Here is an 18,761-nt window from a genome sequence, read left to right on the forward strand (position 1 = left end):
AATTAGGAATACAATTATAACTTCCTTAAAAAGAAAATAACAATAATAATTTATAGCAAATATTTTAAGATACGTTAGTTTATTTCCGAAATTGCATCGATTTATTTACGCATAAAAAAAAGCTGGCAAGTATTACACTACTTGACCAAGGACCCCGGTCACGTCATAAAATACATTGCATAGCTATTTTACTGCAAAACCTTTCCGGCTTCACCGGTAATTTTTGCAATTCAATCATTAGAAGTCTTATTTTTATTTTCATAATAACCGTTTAAGTAAAAGTTAACAAAAAAAATTCCGAATTTTAAAAATCTGGGGCTCCAGTATCAATGGGACTTTTTATTCGTTATAATTATTATCAAAATAAGATTTAAGCATCAAAATTCTCAAATTTCAAATGAAAATTTTATTTATTCCGGGGACTCCCTTATTCTGCAGGGAAAATTTACTAAAAGTTGTTTATAAAGAAGTGATCCTTAACAAAAAAAAAAGAAAATTAAAAAATATTTATTTAAAAATATTGAAAAATTAGAGTACAACTTTTGTTACAGTAATGAAAAAAAAACTGCTTCTTATTTTGGGATCAGGGTATATTGTTGGGAGCCAAAACTACTTATTTTAATCGCCCTTAAAGTGACAAAAAAAAATTTATAATAAATTGAGAATTACAGCTAAAAATAAAACAAAACATATATATATATATATATATATATATATATATATATATATATTTTAGAGAGGTAGGTAATACATTTTAAGAAAACGTTTTTCTAAAAATATTCATATGTCTAGGTGGTTAAGCTTAACAAATTTTCTTAATTAAAGTTTTCTCTAAATCTAACAACCCCTTCAATAAAGCCTAAAATAAAAATAAATTTTTTTTAAAGACATTGTTTTTCATATTAGGTCCGGGGTCTACAATTTAAAAAAGTTGTAACATTTCTTGATAGCTCTATATATGAAGTATAAGCTTTGAAAACATTTTTGAAAAATATTTAAACCGAAGGGGAAAGCGCAAAAGAATAAAAAAACCATATATTTTAATTTGCAAAGGTCGATTTAGAAAAAAAATAATTTTTTGGGTTATTATTTTATATATGAATTGTAGATAACAAATTTACTTTAATAAAGTTTTCTCTAAAACGCCTCTGATAATAATCGAAATCGGTTTTTTCCGGATATTACCCAACCCATAACGAATTTTGAAATAAAATTAATAACATCAATATTTGAGCAGAATTTGAAGAGGTTCGGCCGATGCTGAGATATAAGATCAAAAGCAGTGCGACACATATACATACATTTATACGGTTTTTGGTCTAGATGAACTAGTCGGACCAAACACGTAAAAGATTTGCAAAAAACCCGCTACCCTATTTTTGACACGATCACCGTACTTTCCCATTGTAGCTATATTTATAGCTATATTCGCCGGAAAGTAAAAACACAAAAATTATTAAAATGTCAACTTCTTTTTACTGTAGATTGCTAAAAAAACATTAATAAATTTATTTAATTGTTTATTAACATAATGTAATTATTATTAATTTACGTAGATATTTTTAATATTTACGTAATTTTTACAAGTATCATAAAGATATGAACTTTCTAACCCAATCACCCATCTTACCCCATCGTACTTGATAAAGTACGATACTTGAGTCCCACCTCCTACCGCCGGTGATAAGTTATCTATTAATAACCCTTAAAAAAGCCGGGAGTTATCCTTTCCTACTAAACGGCATTTGTGTGTGTGTGTACGTCCTCCTTAGCTTAGCACCGGAATGAGCCGATCACTAGCGGAAAATCCCGATTCATTAGTACATGTCACGTGGTGGTCAGATGTATACTTGTTATATTATTATATATCGATATATCGCATATATATCGATATATATATATATATATATATATGCGAAATATATATTAATGTATTTTTTTATTTATGTGATTGTATTTCTTTATAAAATCCATTATTTATGTTAAAACTCACACTCCATTTCCTCTTTTTTATTAGTAAAAATAAAAATTTTTGACTTTTTTTCTTACTCTACAAATTTTCACTCTTTCTTTTACTTCTCACTTTTTTTGTTACTCAAATTAAATGAGTTTGTCTAATGCTCTATTGTTAGTCAGTCTTGTAATAATCATAAAACAAATTAATACATTTTACTACAGTAACGCATTAATTCAATATCGAAGCAGATCTTAAAACACAACTATTCTTGATACAAATAAATCGATACTGAAAATATTATCGATTACCCATTTAGAATCATATATATATTTTTTTGGCCTAGTAGTTATAATTAAACATACATATAGACAAACCACGTGGGTCAAATCAAACAGTAAGCAATAAACGTCAAAATTAGAAGAAACAATAACGGTCTTGCGAGCTGCCAGGGGTTGCTCTGCAACTCGCGCATGAAGTCTTGCCAAAACTTGAGTTTGGCTTCCTTGATGGCTTGAACATACTCATTACGGGCGCGCCGGTAGATCCGCAGATCTTCAGCGCGCACGTGATCAACGATAATCTCCATTAGGGGGCGACACTGGTATCTTCTCCTAGCGGACCTAACTCTTGCGCGCAGCACGCTAAGATCAGAGGACCACAACTTTTTCCCGGGTTTCCGCCTGCGTTCAACAGACGGCTCCCCGGAAGCAACGGTCATGACGGCTCCAGGCACTCTCCGATCAGCAGACTGGCCACTACCTAAGGGTCCATCCATTGGCCGAGGCCACCGTAGGACCCTATCGCAGCCAGTCTTGATGGCCCGGCCGAATTGTTCAGCCATCAATACTACCTCCTCCCTGTGCTCCATGCGCCATTCCAACCCCTGCAAGGCAGCCGCACATACGCTCCACAGCCTGTCCTGATCCAGGTCACTTAGGTTATAGCGACCCGAATCTGGAGCTCTTGGACCGCCTCCGTACACTGGCCTCGGGCCAGACAGTCCAACTACTTGTTCACCTAAGCAAGTCGTCCGTCACCAAGGTGATGTCGATGTAACTTTCCCCCAGTTCGGAAGAGAAAGTCGGCGGTTGTTCAGACTCGTTAAGCAAGTATGCATAACGAGTCAGAACTCGTTAAGCATACTTGACCAAGCTGGAAGTATCTCGACACCAGTACACCATCGAGCGTACCCCTTGTGATTCGCACGACGGTGAATTGAATAGAGACAAGGGAAGCAATTTTAGTGCTCAGATTAGTAGTAGAAAGAAGATTAAAGAAAAACAAATGAACCACAACATTTATAGACTTAGAAAAGGCATTTGATAACGTAGACTGGAATAAAATGTTCAGCATTTAAAAAAAAATGTAGGATTCAAGAATAGAAATAAAAGAACAATTGCTAACATTTTCATGAACCAAACTACAAAAGTAATAATCGAAGAACATAAGAAAGAAGCCGTAATAAAAAAGGGAGTCCGACAAGGGTTCCCTATCCCCGTTACATTTTAATCTTTAACTAGAACTAGGAGTTGATGTTAGAACAATTTAGATTCGGTGTAACAGTGCAAGGTGATAAAGATACTACGATTTGCTGATGATATAATAATTCTACCTGAGAGTAAAAAAGATTTAGAAGAAACAATTTATGGCATGGATGAAGTCCTACGCAAAAACTACCGCATGAAAATACAAAAACAAAAGCAAAAAAAAAGCAATGAAAAACTTAACATTATGAACTTATATTCCTTGAACCGTATAATAGCGAATAAATGTTCTAGGTCCGCTCCAAACACACCTTCAAAAATGTTTTCCTGACCTTTAAATTAATTTTTGATGTAAGCAAATTGTATTTCTCACTGAAAGCTGATTTCGCTTGTGCTATTCGGCATTTTATATTACTTCTGCTTCGTCCAACTTTAGTAGTGACTCTACTTCCCAAATAACAGAACTCTTCTACCTCCATACTTACACAAGCCTTATACAATGATTTTTTTTTGTGATTTTGGGCGTTTTCTTGTTTTCCAATTTATTCCAATGCCTAACAATAACGCAAAGTTGCTGTTTAGCATCCACATTAGGCAAGCAGCGGCGGATGCCGTTTCTGTGATGTACAAGCTTAAGAGGATTACTCGAAAGGATTACGGGCTGTCGGGCCGTCATTTGTACATAGTGTACCGAGGTGTCTTCGAAAGTATGACCTCTTACGCGTCGTCCGTTTGGGCGCATAGGTTGGAAAGAAATCGAGCAGTTATTCAAAATTTAAGGAGTGCCCAGCGCAGAGCCTTAATTATATGCACTGGGGTTTTTAAATCAACCTCTTACATACCACTGTATTGGGAAAGGTCTACTAATCGATTTCGTGGTGAAATTTCGGGCGGCCATGTGGAAATTGCGAAGAGGCAGGGAGGCCGAGGTATTTGGGTTGCGGTTTCGAGCCGGGCCTGTACCGGAGCGGAACGGTGATCTCAAATGTAACGGTTCTAAATTTCGAATAGCTGCCCATCTCCCGCCTGCGGAGGGAGGCATTACAGCCTCGCGATGGAAGCATGGCAGCAAGAATGGCACGCCACGACTAAGGGAAGGTCCTTGTGTATAGATTTAAACAGGATCTGGGGGGATGGTATGCCTCTCCTTCGTTTTTAAGGACAACGGGAGCCCGAGTGCTCTCCAACCATGTAAATTTAAACCGATATTTGTTTCGGTTCCGCCTGGCAGCTGATAAGGTGTGCGTCTGCGGGGAGGTCCAGTCTAACGAACACATGATGTTCGACTGCCCAGCTCCTGGGGGGCTAGAACTCAGGCCACCCTGGAACTTAGTCTAGCGGAAAATTGGCCACTCACAAGCGGCGAGTCAATGTGGCGAGAGCCGCATTGTCGGACCGTTTGGGAGATCCTTGATGTGGATATTTTGTTCAACCGATATCAGTAGTTTACCTAAGGGAAAAGACTCCTAGCGCGCTGCTGTAGGAAGCTAACCAACAGATATGGCTGGCTACCAGCCAGATTAAGGCTCCAAGAGTTTTAATGGTGGACAGGTACTTGTTGGCATTCATCGGCCTAGGCATGGCAGCTAATCTTTGACGAGATAAATAAATTATTGATAGTCATATATGTTTTAATAGTTGACGGAGTGCGCCTTCCCATTTTACTGATATATGTCAAGTGGGCGGTGGGACTCGCAAGCGAGTGGTGTATGGTACCACACTTATTCCGCTAATGCTTTTAGATTAGCTCTAGGAGCAAGTTAGGACACTTGTTGCTAAATTGTTTCGTGGCTCAGTAGTCGTTTGTGGCACAGACATTCGGTCTTATGCTTTAGGGCCACCGAATGGGACGGTGGCGGGAGAAATGACAAGCAAACAAATCTTTCCTTGTCCCTATACTTTCCCTGAAACCAAATGGTCGTCTACTAACACTTCTTCCACTAATGAAATGTAACAAAATAAATCCAGATGGACCACTGGATATAAAAATAGGAAGAGAACAAATTATGGAAGTAGAAGAATTCTGTTATTTGGGAAGTAAAATTGTTAAAGATGGACGAAGCAGGAGCGATATAAAATGCCGAATAGCACAAGTGAAACCAGCTTTCAGTCAGAAATATAATTTTCTTATATCAAAAATTAATTTAAAAGTCAGGAAAACATTTTTGAAAGTATGTGTTTGGAGCGTAGCTGTGGAAGAGAAACTTGGATGATCGGAGTAGCTGAGAAAAAAAGATTAGAAGCTTTTGACATGTGGTCCTATAGGAGAATGTTAAAAATCAAATGGGTGGATACAGTAAAAAATGAAGAGATGTTGTGGCAAATTGATGAAGAAAGAAACATTTGGAAAAATATAGCTAAAAGAAGAAACAGACTTATAGGTCACATCTTAAGCCATACTGGAATAGTCGCTTTGATACTGGAGGAACAAGTGGATCGGAAAAATTGAGCAGGCATGCAACGTTTGGAATATGTAAAACCAATTGTTAGGGATGTAACATGTAGGGGGTATACCGAAATAAAACGACTGACACTAGACAGGAAATCTTGGAGAGCTGCATGAAACCAGTCAATTGACTGAAGAGAAAAAATGATAAGTTTAATTATAAATAAATGTTAAATAAATAATATATATCAGAAGTTTTTAATTCTGATAATTTTTCATAAACTTATCAATCTGACGTCACAAAATAATATTTTCTCATCAAAGATTATATTATGGAATTTTTTGTACGTGATATCTTTTAGTAATATTCCGCCATTTTTAAGTTAATTAACAATAAGTATTGTTACTTTTTTAAATACTACGAATTATTTGCATTATAAATGTAATTTTACCTATCTACATTTTTATTTTTCTATTTTTTTGTTATATTATTTTTTTTTTTAAAGTTCAAATTATTTAAAAATGTATACCGTAATGATTACGAAATTATATAAGGTTACAATTTATTAAATTATCAATTCATCTAGAAAAAAGATAATAAAGAAAAAATTAATTTTACATAAATTAAAGTTTTATTTATTTCAATAGTTTTTTTTAATGCTGTTCGTATATATATGAACAGTTAATATATAACCAATTCGTAGACACAGTAAAAGCGACTGTACCACTCTTTATAAGATCACATTTAATTGTTTACCAAGAAGTAAAACCTTTACCTAAACTTTTGTTATGAAAATTGTTATTAAAATTTTAATTATATGAAAATGCATCAATTTTCGATGGAACATACAACTGAAATACACATTTACAAATAAATATGCGGAAATGCGCCAACCAATATTACAATTTAATTATAATATAATAAGCGTGAATAAGAGTCAAAAAATCTTACAAAGACGAATAAAGGGAATAAAGGAAGATAGTATCAGGAAATGAGTGAGGAATTTCCCATGGAAAGTTCATCAATTATTTAGAATTACACAAGCCTTAATGGATCCGAATGAACCCCGAGCATCGAGACGAGTAGAATCTCTACTACCTCTTCGTTTAGATCTATTTAGAGAAATACAAAACATGACTCGCTTCAAAAATTTCTAATTACATCACGGCAACGCGGCGATGTGTATATGTTCACATTCCAATGTTAAAATATATACAAATTATCTAGCGATATATATGTATTATTTGTACATACTAAAAGAAAGAAATTAATATTTGAACGGTCAATTACGCTGGAATGATAAATACGATAACTGGCTACAGAGTTATGAATAAAAAAACTGGTATCTTATAACACTTATTCTTGCTTTACGAACACCCGATTCATGAATTTTCGATATTATGAATGTAATAATTAACATTAAAATTCCATTTTTTATAAAATCGATTTTTACAAATAAAAATCTAAAAAAAATTTACATATTAGTTCAAGATAACTCATGTTTATTATGAAAGAAAAATATCCATCCAAAAAACAATAAAAAAAAAACTAGAATAAATAATAATGGCCGAACCACTGCTAATCTCGTTAATAATTGTTGTAGTATTTCTAATGCCATCGTGAAAAATATTTGATCGATTTCTTATTTAATAAATCACCAAATCGATTCGGTTAAAAAAAAACATAAATAAAACCTTATCGTTTCGCTTTGAAGCAACTTAATTTGAAACTATAATATTGACATCATTAGATACGAAAACTTACAGGAAAGTAACAAATATTAATTAATTTCTAAAGTGAAGACCGGCACAACTTGTAGGATTCAATTCCTTGAGATTTTTTTTTTACAATATAACACTTTGTTGCATTGCAATTTCTGACGTATTATAAAAAGCTGATAAATCTTTCGATTCAATTTTTACTGCGATGAAGCACGGGACGAACTTTCCAGCCATTTGAGTAGAATTACTCTAAATCATCAAAAAAAAGAAAAAAAAGTTCATAAGCGAAATCCGTCTTTACGATGGAGTCGATCGACTTCACTTCATAAGGAACAATTAAGGTGCTTCTGAATTTTCGCCGCGCTGCCTAAACAGCTGACAAACCGCGTTATATCACGATAAAACGCGTCCACATTCTGCAGCTTTGACAACTCATCATCTGGAAAAATTGTAATGGAACTATTCAAGTTACTTACCGTGCAATATTTACTTAAGTCCAATGTCTTCTATCTATTTAAAAAAGTTGAAGAATACTCGGACGTCAAGTGATTTGTTGGTGAAAACGAATAGAAGAATGTCTTCAAACAGCGGTCAAACGGTCTGATAGCAAACAACCGTGAGAAAATTAATTTGAAACTCTTAGATCTTATGTGTATGTGTACAATATATCCCCGTCTAAAATATAGTGTGTGTATAAATATATATATATATATATATATATATACATATATATTATACCTTGATATTCCTTTATTAAAAAGTCAAGAAGAGCTTAAATAATATAAAGGTGGGAGTTTTCAGATCGTTGTTACATCCCACTGAACATGATTCATTCGTAGGCGAAAATCGAATAAAAATTCAAACTTACGTTTACTCGTATGTTTAAAAATTTTCTGAAAAAAGGAAAAACAATTTTTCCTAAAAAAAAACCCTTCACTCATACACGACCGGCCAACGGAATAATTTCCCCGTGACATCACACAATTTTTCGGTTGGTGACAAAGGATTATATTTCTGTTATTATTTTTATTTCCTATCGATTAATTTATTTAATGTAAAATTACACGTTTTCTTTTTACAAGATCCATATTTCTCCTACCGAAGAGTTTTTAAAATAATAAAATAAATCTACCTTTTCTTTCAGTAAGGTTACAGTATTTTTTTGTAAAAAAACGATCTACCCGAAAGAAGTACGAATGAAAAATCTATAATTAGCGATTCCCAGAATTTTTCGACCTTATGTTCTCTTTTTCTAAAAAGGTACACTTCCTTTGAAAAATAGAGGAATTATTTCGGAAAATTTTATGAACCAAAAATAAATCTATATTTCCTTTGCTTTATTAGCATCCCTCCACAAAGACTGGCAATCAATTATAATTCAGTTTAGTTTTTACGAGTAGACTAAAATGAAACTGCACAAACGTAATCGTAGCATTAACTTCGGAATCCTACAAATAGCAATTAGAGGTAATTTAATTAAATTTTTAATTGAATTAGACTTACTTAATTTAATTAGTTCGTACTGTATTTAACTTAATAAAATATTTTTACTGAATATTTTATCTTTACTGGAATGTGGAAAATATGTTTTCTCTGAAAAGCTCCTTTTGTAATACATTTGTTAGGAAATCGTATATGTTTACTTGTGGTTAATTAATTTAATAATATTATACTTAACTCGTAACAAAGACTACAACGGTTTCATTTATCTGACGTTAAATAAGGAGACGATCGGGGGTCACTAATTAACCTCGATTATCGAATATCCATAGCAGTTTATAATATATATATATATATAGAACTATAAATATATAAATAAATTATACCAAAGATGCAGAAAATCGAACAAAGAAATAAATATATAAAATACATTTTTAAAACATTCGAACTATTTTACACATGTAGAAAGTTATAAAACAGCATTCTACACGACTGATATACACTACCAAAAAATAAAAATAAAAAATAATTCACTCGCGGCTTGGATATCTTAATTGCCTGAGCATGTTTTTAACACAATATAACCGGTTGTACACAAGTTTAACGCTAATTTTAGAAAGAAAAAACTAATTTAAAAAGGCAATAAGACAGCTTTCATGAACCTATAAGAAATAATCTAATTCAAAAAAATGTATTTTATTAATAACAAAAAAGTAAAAATACAAATTATAAACTTTATAATTAATATTAATTTACTGGTAAAAGCTATCTACATCAAATAAAATTTAAAAACCAATAAAAACAAATAAACACTAAGGAAAAAGTTAAAACAAATATTATTAATAGACATACCCAATGTTGTGGTGCAACACCATCGTTCGGTTCCGCAGGATCCAAACTCTGTAAAAAAAAAGTATTACAAATAATAATTAATTTAAAATTTAAAACAGCCTAGAGATAATTAGTTCTTTTTCAATCCACTGAACAAACAAAATTCCAGTACCGGTTTTATATATTTTTTGTAAGTGCGGATCTGCATTAAGCGATCGTGGTTCAGTTATGACATTATCTGATTAAATACTTCTAAGGCTACGCTGTATCAAATATTTTTTTAAAAAATAAACGAATATTCGATGAAATTAATTAATAAAAAGTTAATTTAGATAAGTGGAAAATATTTTTCTTTAACCGATTACAAAAAAAAACTGAAGACCGGTATGAGTGGACGGAGGTAAATTAGTTACAAAACTGAATATCCCCCGTTAACTGATGGTAGTAGAAATACATTTACATATTACTAAATCCCACGTTATTTGAGAAAAACCAAGCAAATTATTAATATATACCGCTCCTGTACGCAGACTGGCTCGCTGTACGAATAGACGCTGGTAAGGGTCGCTTTTAAGGCACCCAGAGGTCCCGGGTTCGAATCCCGGTCAGGCATGGCATTTTCACAAAAGGGTCGCTTTTATCCGATCATTTCAATTAATAAAGTTTACAGAAGACAAAGGTGTAGTACGTAATACACCGTGTACATTTCACAAGTTCTGAAAAAATTCTCTATAAATAATGATATAATCTACAGTATACAGCTTAAAAGATGAACTTCGGTGCGCTTTCTTTCTTTGTGATGGCACAGTGAATAACATACAAGGATCTGTCTTTCATTCAAATTCTCTTTCTACGTAATTTTTTATAAGCGTTGATACAATCAGTAGGGGAATAACAAATTCATAAATATTCCTACAGAATACTATAATGTCGAATTAAAAGTTAAATTCCCAGATTTATCGAGGTGAAAAAACTTATACTGTACTAATATGTATTAAAGAAAAACTAATTTTGTCGTCAGGTATTCTTAGGGAAGATACTTCAAAAATTTTACCTTGAATAAAAACAACAAAAACAAAGCAAAATTAAATTACGGGAGTATATCGTGTTTGTGGCGTTTTTGTGTTATTCAAAAAATGTATGTTGTAATTAATCTGTGTATACATACGGCTTATTACTACAAATACGTTCACAAAGACTGAGTTTATGCGATCACAGCTAGGATAACGCAGTTTCGTCAAAGTTACGTCCGATTTAATATTTAGTGCAGTTAAATTTGTATACTCCCGGAGTTTAAGCTATATGTTAACATTTCATCCTACCTATTATGTACTACCTCATTCTACCTATACTATTACGTATTTCATAAATCCTATAATTAAAAAAAAAAAAAAAAACGAGTCAAAACTCATCTGTTATGAATTTTTAAATAACACTAAAAAATAAAATAAACCTGAATTTTATGCGTTCTCATTTAACGTGTACTTATGTAGGTAGTCAAAAATTTTTAACATTTAATTAACGCCAGTAAAAGAGTAATTCCATTTCCAATGATATTATTTTTTTATTACCTTTATAAAATTCCATAATCTTTATTTCATATAATAATTTTCTTTATTTTGTATTTTGTGATGCCATCCTGATAAAAATTTTTCTAAATCTTTTCAAGTAAATGTTTGAAGCAGTTCTTTTCTTCTATCCGTCAGGTAGCATACCTACCTATTCCTAACTTTATAGGGACCGATCCGAATAAATTAATTTATAAAATTATAACTGAAGCTAAGACATTTTCATTCTTGTATCTTTAATTAAATTTTAGGTAGATTTCATAAGAAAGCTATCTATAGCAATGGGTATCATGATTCAACTTCCATAAAATTTCGACATATCTTCGCGTTTTACATTCCCCAGACCCGAAAACCACCGACAGTTGAAAAGTTTATATATACATTTATGTACATATCGTGTATATATATATATATATATATATATATATATATATTTATTTCACTTTCTTGTGGACACGATAACTGCCGTAATTTTGCGCCACTCACTTTCAAATTGTTCCTTAAAAATAACTCGTCCGAAAATCTCGGTCAAGTTCATTAACGGCCAAAATCGGACCATGGGGATGGAAATGGAGGAGCTTTTTCGAAAAACAAAATATCGCTATAACTTTCTTATTAAGTTAAATATCGAATTCTTTTAAAGTTCCTATTGTTCTTTGGATAACGGCCTTAAACGTATCTAAGTAAATGTTTTTGATATAACCATTATTATTATATTATAATAGATTATTGGCCCAGGGGGTTGAAAAAATGTGATTTCGAAGACAAAAAAATCATACCTTCCTTAATAGGAACAGTGTCGAATCGATTTTAAGTGGTCGTTAGTCCTCTAAACATAACTTAAAACTTTTATCTGAAACAATTTTTGATATGACTAGCCTTATACCATTTTATATGACTAGCAAGGTTGACCAAATTATTGCTGTAATTGTAAGAAGATTGGGTTTGTCGTATAGTAAACATGTAAAACTTCTTTCACATGCAACCACTGTTGTGTTGAGTAAATTTGAAGTTTTTCTTAACTTTAAGGTGGAAATCTTTTTTATCCCCTACTTAGCACCGGTGAAATCTAGCTCCGCCTTCCGACATGCCGAAAGGGATTTTTTTTTTAAATTATCATTAATTGCTCATTTTCTAGGAAAACCGATATGCGTAAGAAAATACTTTTTACAAGTAAAAGTTTTATGTTACATGAGAAATTAAAAAAATTCTTATCCGTGGTAGATCAACGAAAGAAACGGTCAACGTTTTGAACAATAGAGAAATATAGTAAATTTCGAGAGGGTTTTCAGTTCTTTAACGCAATATTTCATCGGTAAAATATTACTTAAGTAATATATCTTATCGTAAATGTGATGGATATTTGATAATTTCATAAAAAAATAAAAATACAAAAAAAATTTTAATTCTTCTTGAGACTTAGGAAGTCCTGCAAATTTTCGATCGAATTTTTAAAGTTGTTCAAACGTTATTATCAGAAAACGTTAAAAAAAATTCCATATGTAGTTGTTAAACAGATATTTTTCTCCCTTCGATCGATCGGTGACATGATTTCCTCGAATAAGAAGATATGTTCTAAGTCGCATTTCCACGGATTCCTGTTTATTATTAAAATGAATACGGAAGTAAACCCTAAGACGAAAAAAGTAGTTTCGTTGTAATAAACGGTTAAACAAAAGTCATTAATAACAGAAGAAAAAAAATAATTCAACGTAACTAACGTTTCGAACTAATAACTCGTGTTTTAAAATGACAACACCGCTAACTACGGGAAGGCGTTTTAAAGTTATCGTACATTTTTAAAACTTGTTAATACTGTAATAAACTGTTACCACTCTTTCAGTCACATTTTCTGCTCGTAAAAACCGCTGTTAATACTTACCATTAAATTCTTGTTACCGATGCCGTTTACTCTGGCCTCTTGTTTTCTTCGGGCGTAAAGAACGCAATAGTAATTTAACTCGTAAAAACTGTACACGACCTTGGGAATACATAACTCTCAAAACGACGACTGGGTCTACGGTTTTGATGTTTTGTGTACGTACGGAACGGCAGGTGCGATGCGAATGACTGTTAAGAGACTGTTAATGACGGTTACGTCATTAATATTTATATCCGACTACCGCACTTATTGAACCGATGTAAGAATATACACAGATAGTCACGTTTCCCACAGGTTAACCCGTATTGTTTTTAATTGGTTTTTAAGTCTTAAAAAGGTTGTTATTTCCTTACTATCTTGAAACAATAAAAGATATAAAAGAAAAGATAGAAGTCATTGAACTGAAGCGCACGTCGATAGATTTATAAATCCCATAAATTGAAGTTTTGACTGTAAAGTACTACAAATACATGACTTTTTTCTAATATCTTTGTTTTTCAAACAAAACTGAAACAAATCAACCGATTATAAACTTCGGTTAACAGACCGTAGTACAAGGGCAGCGAACCGATTTTACGGAAACTTGAATCATAAACTGATCTTAATCCAAAATTCTAACCTAAGTTTTAAATTGAGTATATATTACTACGGGGAGTTAATTGTTAAATAGTTTAACAAACTACGCCGTAAAAGCAAAATTAATTTTTAAACAGTATTTTTGTTTATCATTATCGTTTAATGCTTACGGAAAGATAGATTTATATAGAAATGTCAAAAAAAAAAATTAAAAAATATTTCAGGAACATTACAAACATATATGTATCTCTCTCTCTCTCTCTCTCTCTCTCTCTCTCTCTCTCTCTATATATATATATATATATATATATATATACATATATATAGACGACTCACGAAGAATGTAACAAACTTTCAGGACATTTTCTTCCGGTGAAAATAAAGAAGAAAGTTCATATAAATATAGGTTCGGAAACGCTTCGTTATTGAGTGTCGGCTGTCGAAAGTTTTCGCCCTGATTTCTGTGTCTTCGGTAAAATTAAGCCAGGCTGTAATTCTTGGGACCCAAATTAAGGAGTAAATTCAGTGGTTTTATATGAAATCTGACCCGAAAAATAGAAGGTTCCAGAACTGTATCTTTAGTAGTTTTTGATAAATTTGGGATAAAAGATAAACCGGTATACTGAGAACGGCTTACTCGGTTGTTCATGAGATATTGAAATTTTTCATGAAAATCAACTGAAAAAAGTGAATACATATTTTTTTTTTTAAATTTAGGTATATACCCAAGATTAAGTTAAAATAAAAAAAAGACTTGAAAAAATATAACGTTGAACTTATTGATAAAAACTACTACTTAATTTGGTAAGAATCACAAAGATATTGTTAAAATGAGTTGTAAGTAAAAACTTAAAAAATTTATGATTTTCTACATAAAAATCGCCTTATGAGGGGGGAGGGTAAAATCGCAATACGTGAAGTTTACGTAAATGTTTTTGGAGCCCTTAATTAATGAAAAAGGAATTTTCTTCTAAAAAAAAAAAAGTAAAAAACAAATGAACTCTGATTCACCAAAAAATGTTTTGATGCCATTACAGATATAATTCTTATCTGAGATACGACTCTTGTGGCTTAAAATGAAATAAAGCTCTCTATGTCCGATGATAACTTACACGTATGATTCTTAATTTCTTTTCATCGATTAGTTCTATACTAATTCCTTTTATTTTATATTCTTTACTATATACATAAACTGATATTCTCAATTATCAATTTCGCAACGTTTTATTTTTTCTCGTATACATTTTAACCTAATTCTTTCCCTTTAAACTAAAATTAACTTAACCGATGTTTTACGTGATTCAGTAACAAAGTTCTCTTTACAGGATTCCTCCACAAAACTTCTCTCTTCGTTTCGTCTTACACCACTTAATTTTTTATTAACCGACCAAAAAGTTTCTATTTTTTCCTTTTTGCTTTCCTATCATCTTCGTTTCGCTACTATTAAGGATATAATAAATTCACGAAAATATTTATAATAATAGCTTTACCACCTGATCTACAATTGGTACAAATAGAATTAATTTCTTACATTTTGATAACTTTCTCAAATGCTGAACTATTGCGGTTTTTTATAACAATAATTATTTGAATGCATTTCATAACATTTTCATTAGCTTTATCTGCCATCTTCAGTGATTAATACTTCACTTTTACACTATGGCGACAGCTGATATTATTGCCTTTTTTTATAGTTAGGAAAACACACATTTAGAATGTAGTTGAAACATGCGTTAGATTTTAATTGTTTAGGTTGAAATGGGGTAACCCACCGGGTTGGTCTAGTGGTTAATGCGTCTTCCCAAATCAGCTGATTTGGAAGTCGAGAGTTACAGCGTTCAAGTCCTAGTAAAGCCAGTTATTTTTACATGGATTTGAATACTAGATCGTGGATACCGGTGTTCTTTGGTGGTTGAGTTTCAATTAACCACACATCTCAGGAATAGTCGAACTGAGAATGTACAAGACTACACTTCATTTACACTCATACACATCATCCTCATTCATCCTCTGAAGAATTATCTAAACGGTAGTTACCGGAGGCTAAACAGGAAAGAAAGAAGAAAGAAGAAGGTTGAAATGGGGTAAATAGTTGTATATTTTTGGTTTATAAGTTGAACGTTAACTATAATTTTCATATTCAATACCCGTACGCGTACATGCACACACACAGACAACTATATACTAAATTTTTAGACCCACTTCAAATGTAATGTACTTTTCGGCCACAAACTAAATACGCACTTAAGTAATTAAAAAACAGAAAACGAAAACCACCAGCAATAACTTCAACTAATGTTAGAGAAGAAAACAGCGAAAAAAATCATTGAAAATGACCGAAAATCCCAACTGAAAACGTTATGACGAAGATTAAAAAAAAATAATTAAAATAAATTTAGATTGGTTATTGGTTGATTATTTTAAAAATTAATAATTTTGTAAATTTTCAAGGCTGATCATGCAAAAAAAAAAACAAAACGATACAAATATTACTCTTTTAATTTATTTCCTTTGTAACTGTTTCCTTTTGAGAATAAGGTGTGTACTCATGTAGAAACTAATAATTTAAAGTTATTTCAATTACGTATGAGGGCTAAATAAAGAACTTCTAAATCAAAAATCTAAAACATTTTTAAATTTAAATATGGTTATGAAATCACAAACAAAAATTTTCGTGATTGAGTTTTCTGTTCAAATGGCTGAATTCCTTACAAATATTTAGTAACAGGCTATATATACATTTAATAACACGCACCGACTATAGCAAGAGGGACCATGCACTAAAACGTTTCTTCCGGTAAACGCTTTCCAATCGTCACACAAAAATTGTACGCGATACATCAATGAGAATATTTCCTCTTTTACCACCGCAAGAAATTTTTTCTATTTAAAAAAAAAAATTGAAAGAGCAGTCAACATTAAATTTATATTATAAAACGCTAAAATTTGCTAAAAAGATGACAATAATAAGCACAGTAACACTGAATAACGATGAAATAGCATTCATTATAAACATCTACGTGCATGAGATAATCAGTCGATTGTAAAAATTAGTAACACAAACATATACCAAACATATCGTATTCCAAACATATTACAAAAGGGTTTCAGGTGATAGTTTAAAAAAAAAAAGGCATGCAATAAATAAAAAGATAGCTTTTTTAGATCTTTGTGGAAGTATGGAAAGGGGATTTGGGGCAAAACATTTTTAAAAACGGTACGCATGTACTGAACTTAATATAAAATGGGGTTACGTTTGGATTTGAGAAAATTAACCCCACAAAACTATCTACCCCACCCCATGGAGATATTGGCCACAAAATTTTACCAACAGATTGATCCATACACACGAGTCTCGGCGCAAAATTTCATCAAAATCTTTTTATCTAATTAAAGATTATTAAACTTCAAACACTCTGCCACTCTGCGCCACTCTGTACGTTCGTACGTACAGAGTGGCGCACAATAAGTTGACACGTTTGAACATTTGATTACATATTTATTTTTAAATTTTACTACGATTACAACTTAACATACCAAACAAAGTGTTTGTGGAAAGTTCTTTTACTGGATGACATGTTCAATGAGGGCGTTCTTACGCCTAACAACCAACAACCTCTTCAAGGCGAGTGTGTACGTTTCTACGACTCTGCGACATAAGTCCTCTTGAATCTCTTCACACAACTGAACTATCGCGCTCGCATTTCCATAAGATTTGTAGGTCTTAACGGGAAAGGTTTCTCTTTTAAATATTCCTATAAAAAAAAAACAAGGATTTAAATCCGGGCTCGAAGGTGGCCAAAATCCTCCAATTTGGCGGCCCGGATAGCGATTTGGAAATACGCGATTACCAAAAACTGAATTTAAAAATCCAACACAACATTAGCGGTGTGAGGGGTTGCACCATCTTGCGTAAAACGTTGAGTATCTATAGACAACCCAGTGCACAAAATCATCCCTAAACGTATCCAAATAGCGTTGAGAATTAACTGCACGCGTATATTGAAAAATACCGGTCGTATCGATCCGTGACTCGATAAAGCTGCCGGAACGGTTACTTTAGGCCCATGTTGTTTATCACGCACGATCTGTGGCGATGCGTAGCCCAAAAGCGAACATTTTATTTGCCAACAGTCCCATCAATATGAAAATAGGACTCGTCTGAAAACCAAGTATTGAACAGAACATCATCTTTCCTTTCTACCGATGTGCAATCTCCAGTCTTTTTGCAGTTATTGTGTTAACTTATGCAGGACATCCCAACCCCCACAAGAGAAGACATCCGCCTTGTGACGATTCCGGTCGCCACACCACCCCCCGTTCCTAGCCCTGATGGGTTTTAACGGGAGTCGTCTTTTGCCCTCTAACTTTTTACATCTCACAGTAATAAGCCAGGCCTCGTTGGGATGCCACGATGTAAATGCCTCGGTAGACATTTGCATCAGTGAATTAATGACTCGGCCTTCGTGTTCGCTGTAGACTTCTTTCGGACAATCTTGACTGTCTTACTTCGTTACCCTCTGAACTAGCTAACCGAGTTCGCGGAAGCACGAACCCCGCGACTTATGCAGGACATCTCAATTCCCCCCCAGGGAGAACACTACCTTGTGATGTGTCTGGTCGCCACACCATCCCCTCCGTTCCTAGCCATGAGTGGTTTAATCGGAGGACATCTTCTTGCCCTCAAACTGATAACATTCCTCAGTCATCAGTCCGGTCTCGTGAGATGCGACCGATGCAGATGCCTCGAAAGACATCTACATCGGTAAATTCCGCCCAAGTCAAGTTTGGCTTCTAAGAAAACATCAGACACCTAACTCTACCACGTAGCCCTCAGGAACTGCTAAACTAACAGCCTACCCGTGGAAGATCAAAGACCCCGCGCGCCTAACTCTATTACTATTGCCACCACCTA

General features: G+C 33.0%; 1 protein-coding gene across 1 annotated transcript in view; it reads right to left on the reverse strand.

Moving 5' to 3' along the window:
• da (transcription factor daughterless) overlaps positions 1-18,761 on the reverse strand; it is a 526,412-nt gene that overhangs the window by 360,548 nt on the left and 147,103 nt on the right. The window contains exon 5 of the mRNA XM_075363694.1: positions 9,842-9,889. Coding sequence (XP_075219809.1) covers positions 9,842-9,889 — 48 coding nt within the window. The remainder of the gene's footprint in view (positions 1-9,841; positions 9,890-18,761) is intronic.

The sequence above is a fragment of the Lycorma delicatula genome, chromosome 4 (assembly GCF_047948215.1).
Source record: "Lycorma delicatula isolate Av1 chromosome 4, ASM4794821v1, whole genome shotgun sequence".
Classification (NCBI taxonomy): Eukaryota; Metazoa; Arthropoda; class Insecta; order Hemiptera; family Fulgoridae; genus Lycorma; species Lycorma delicatula.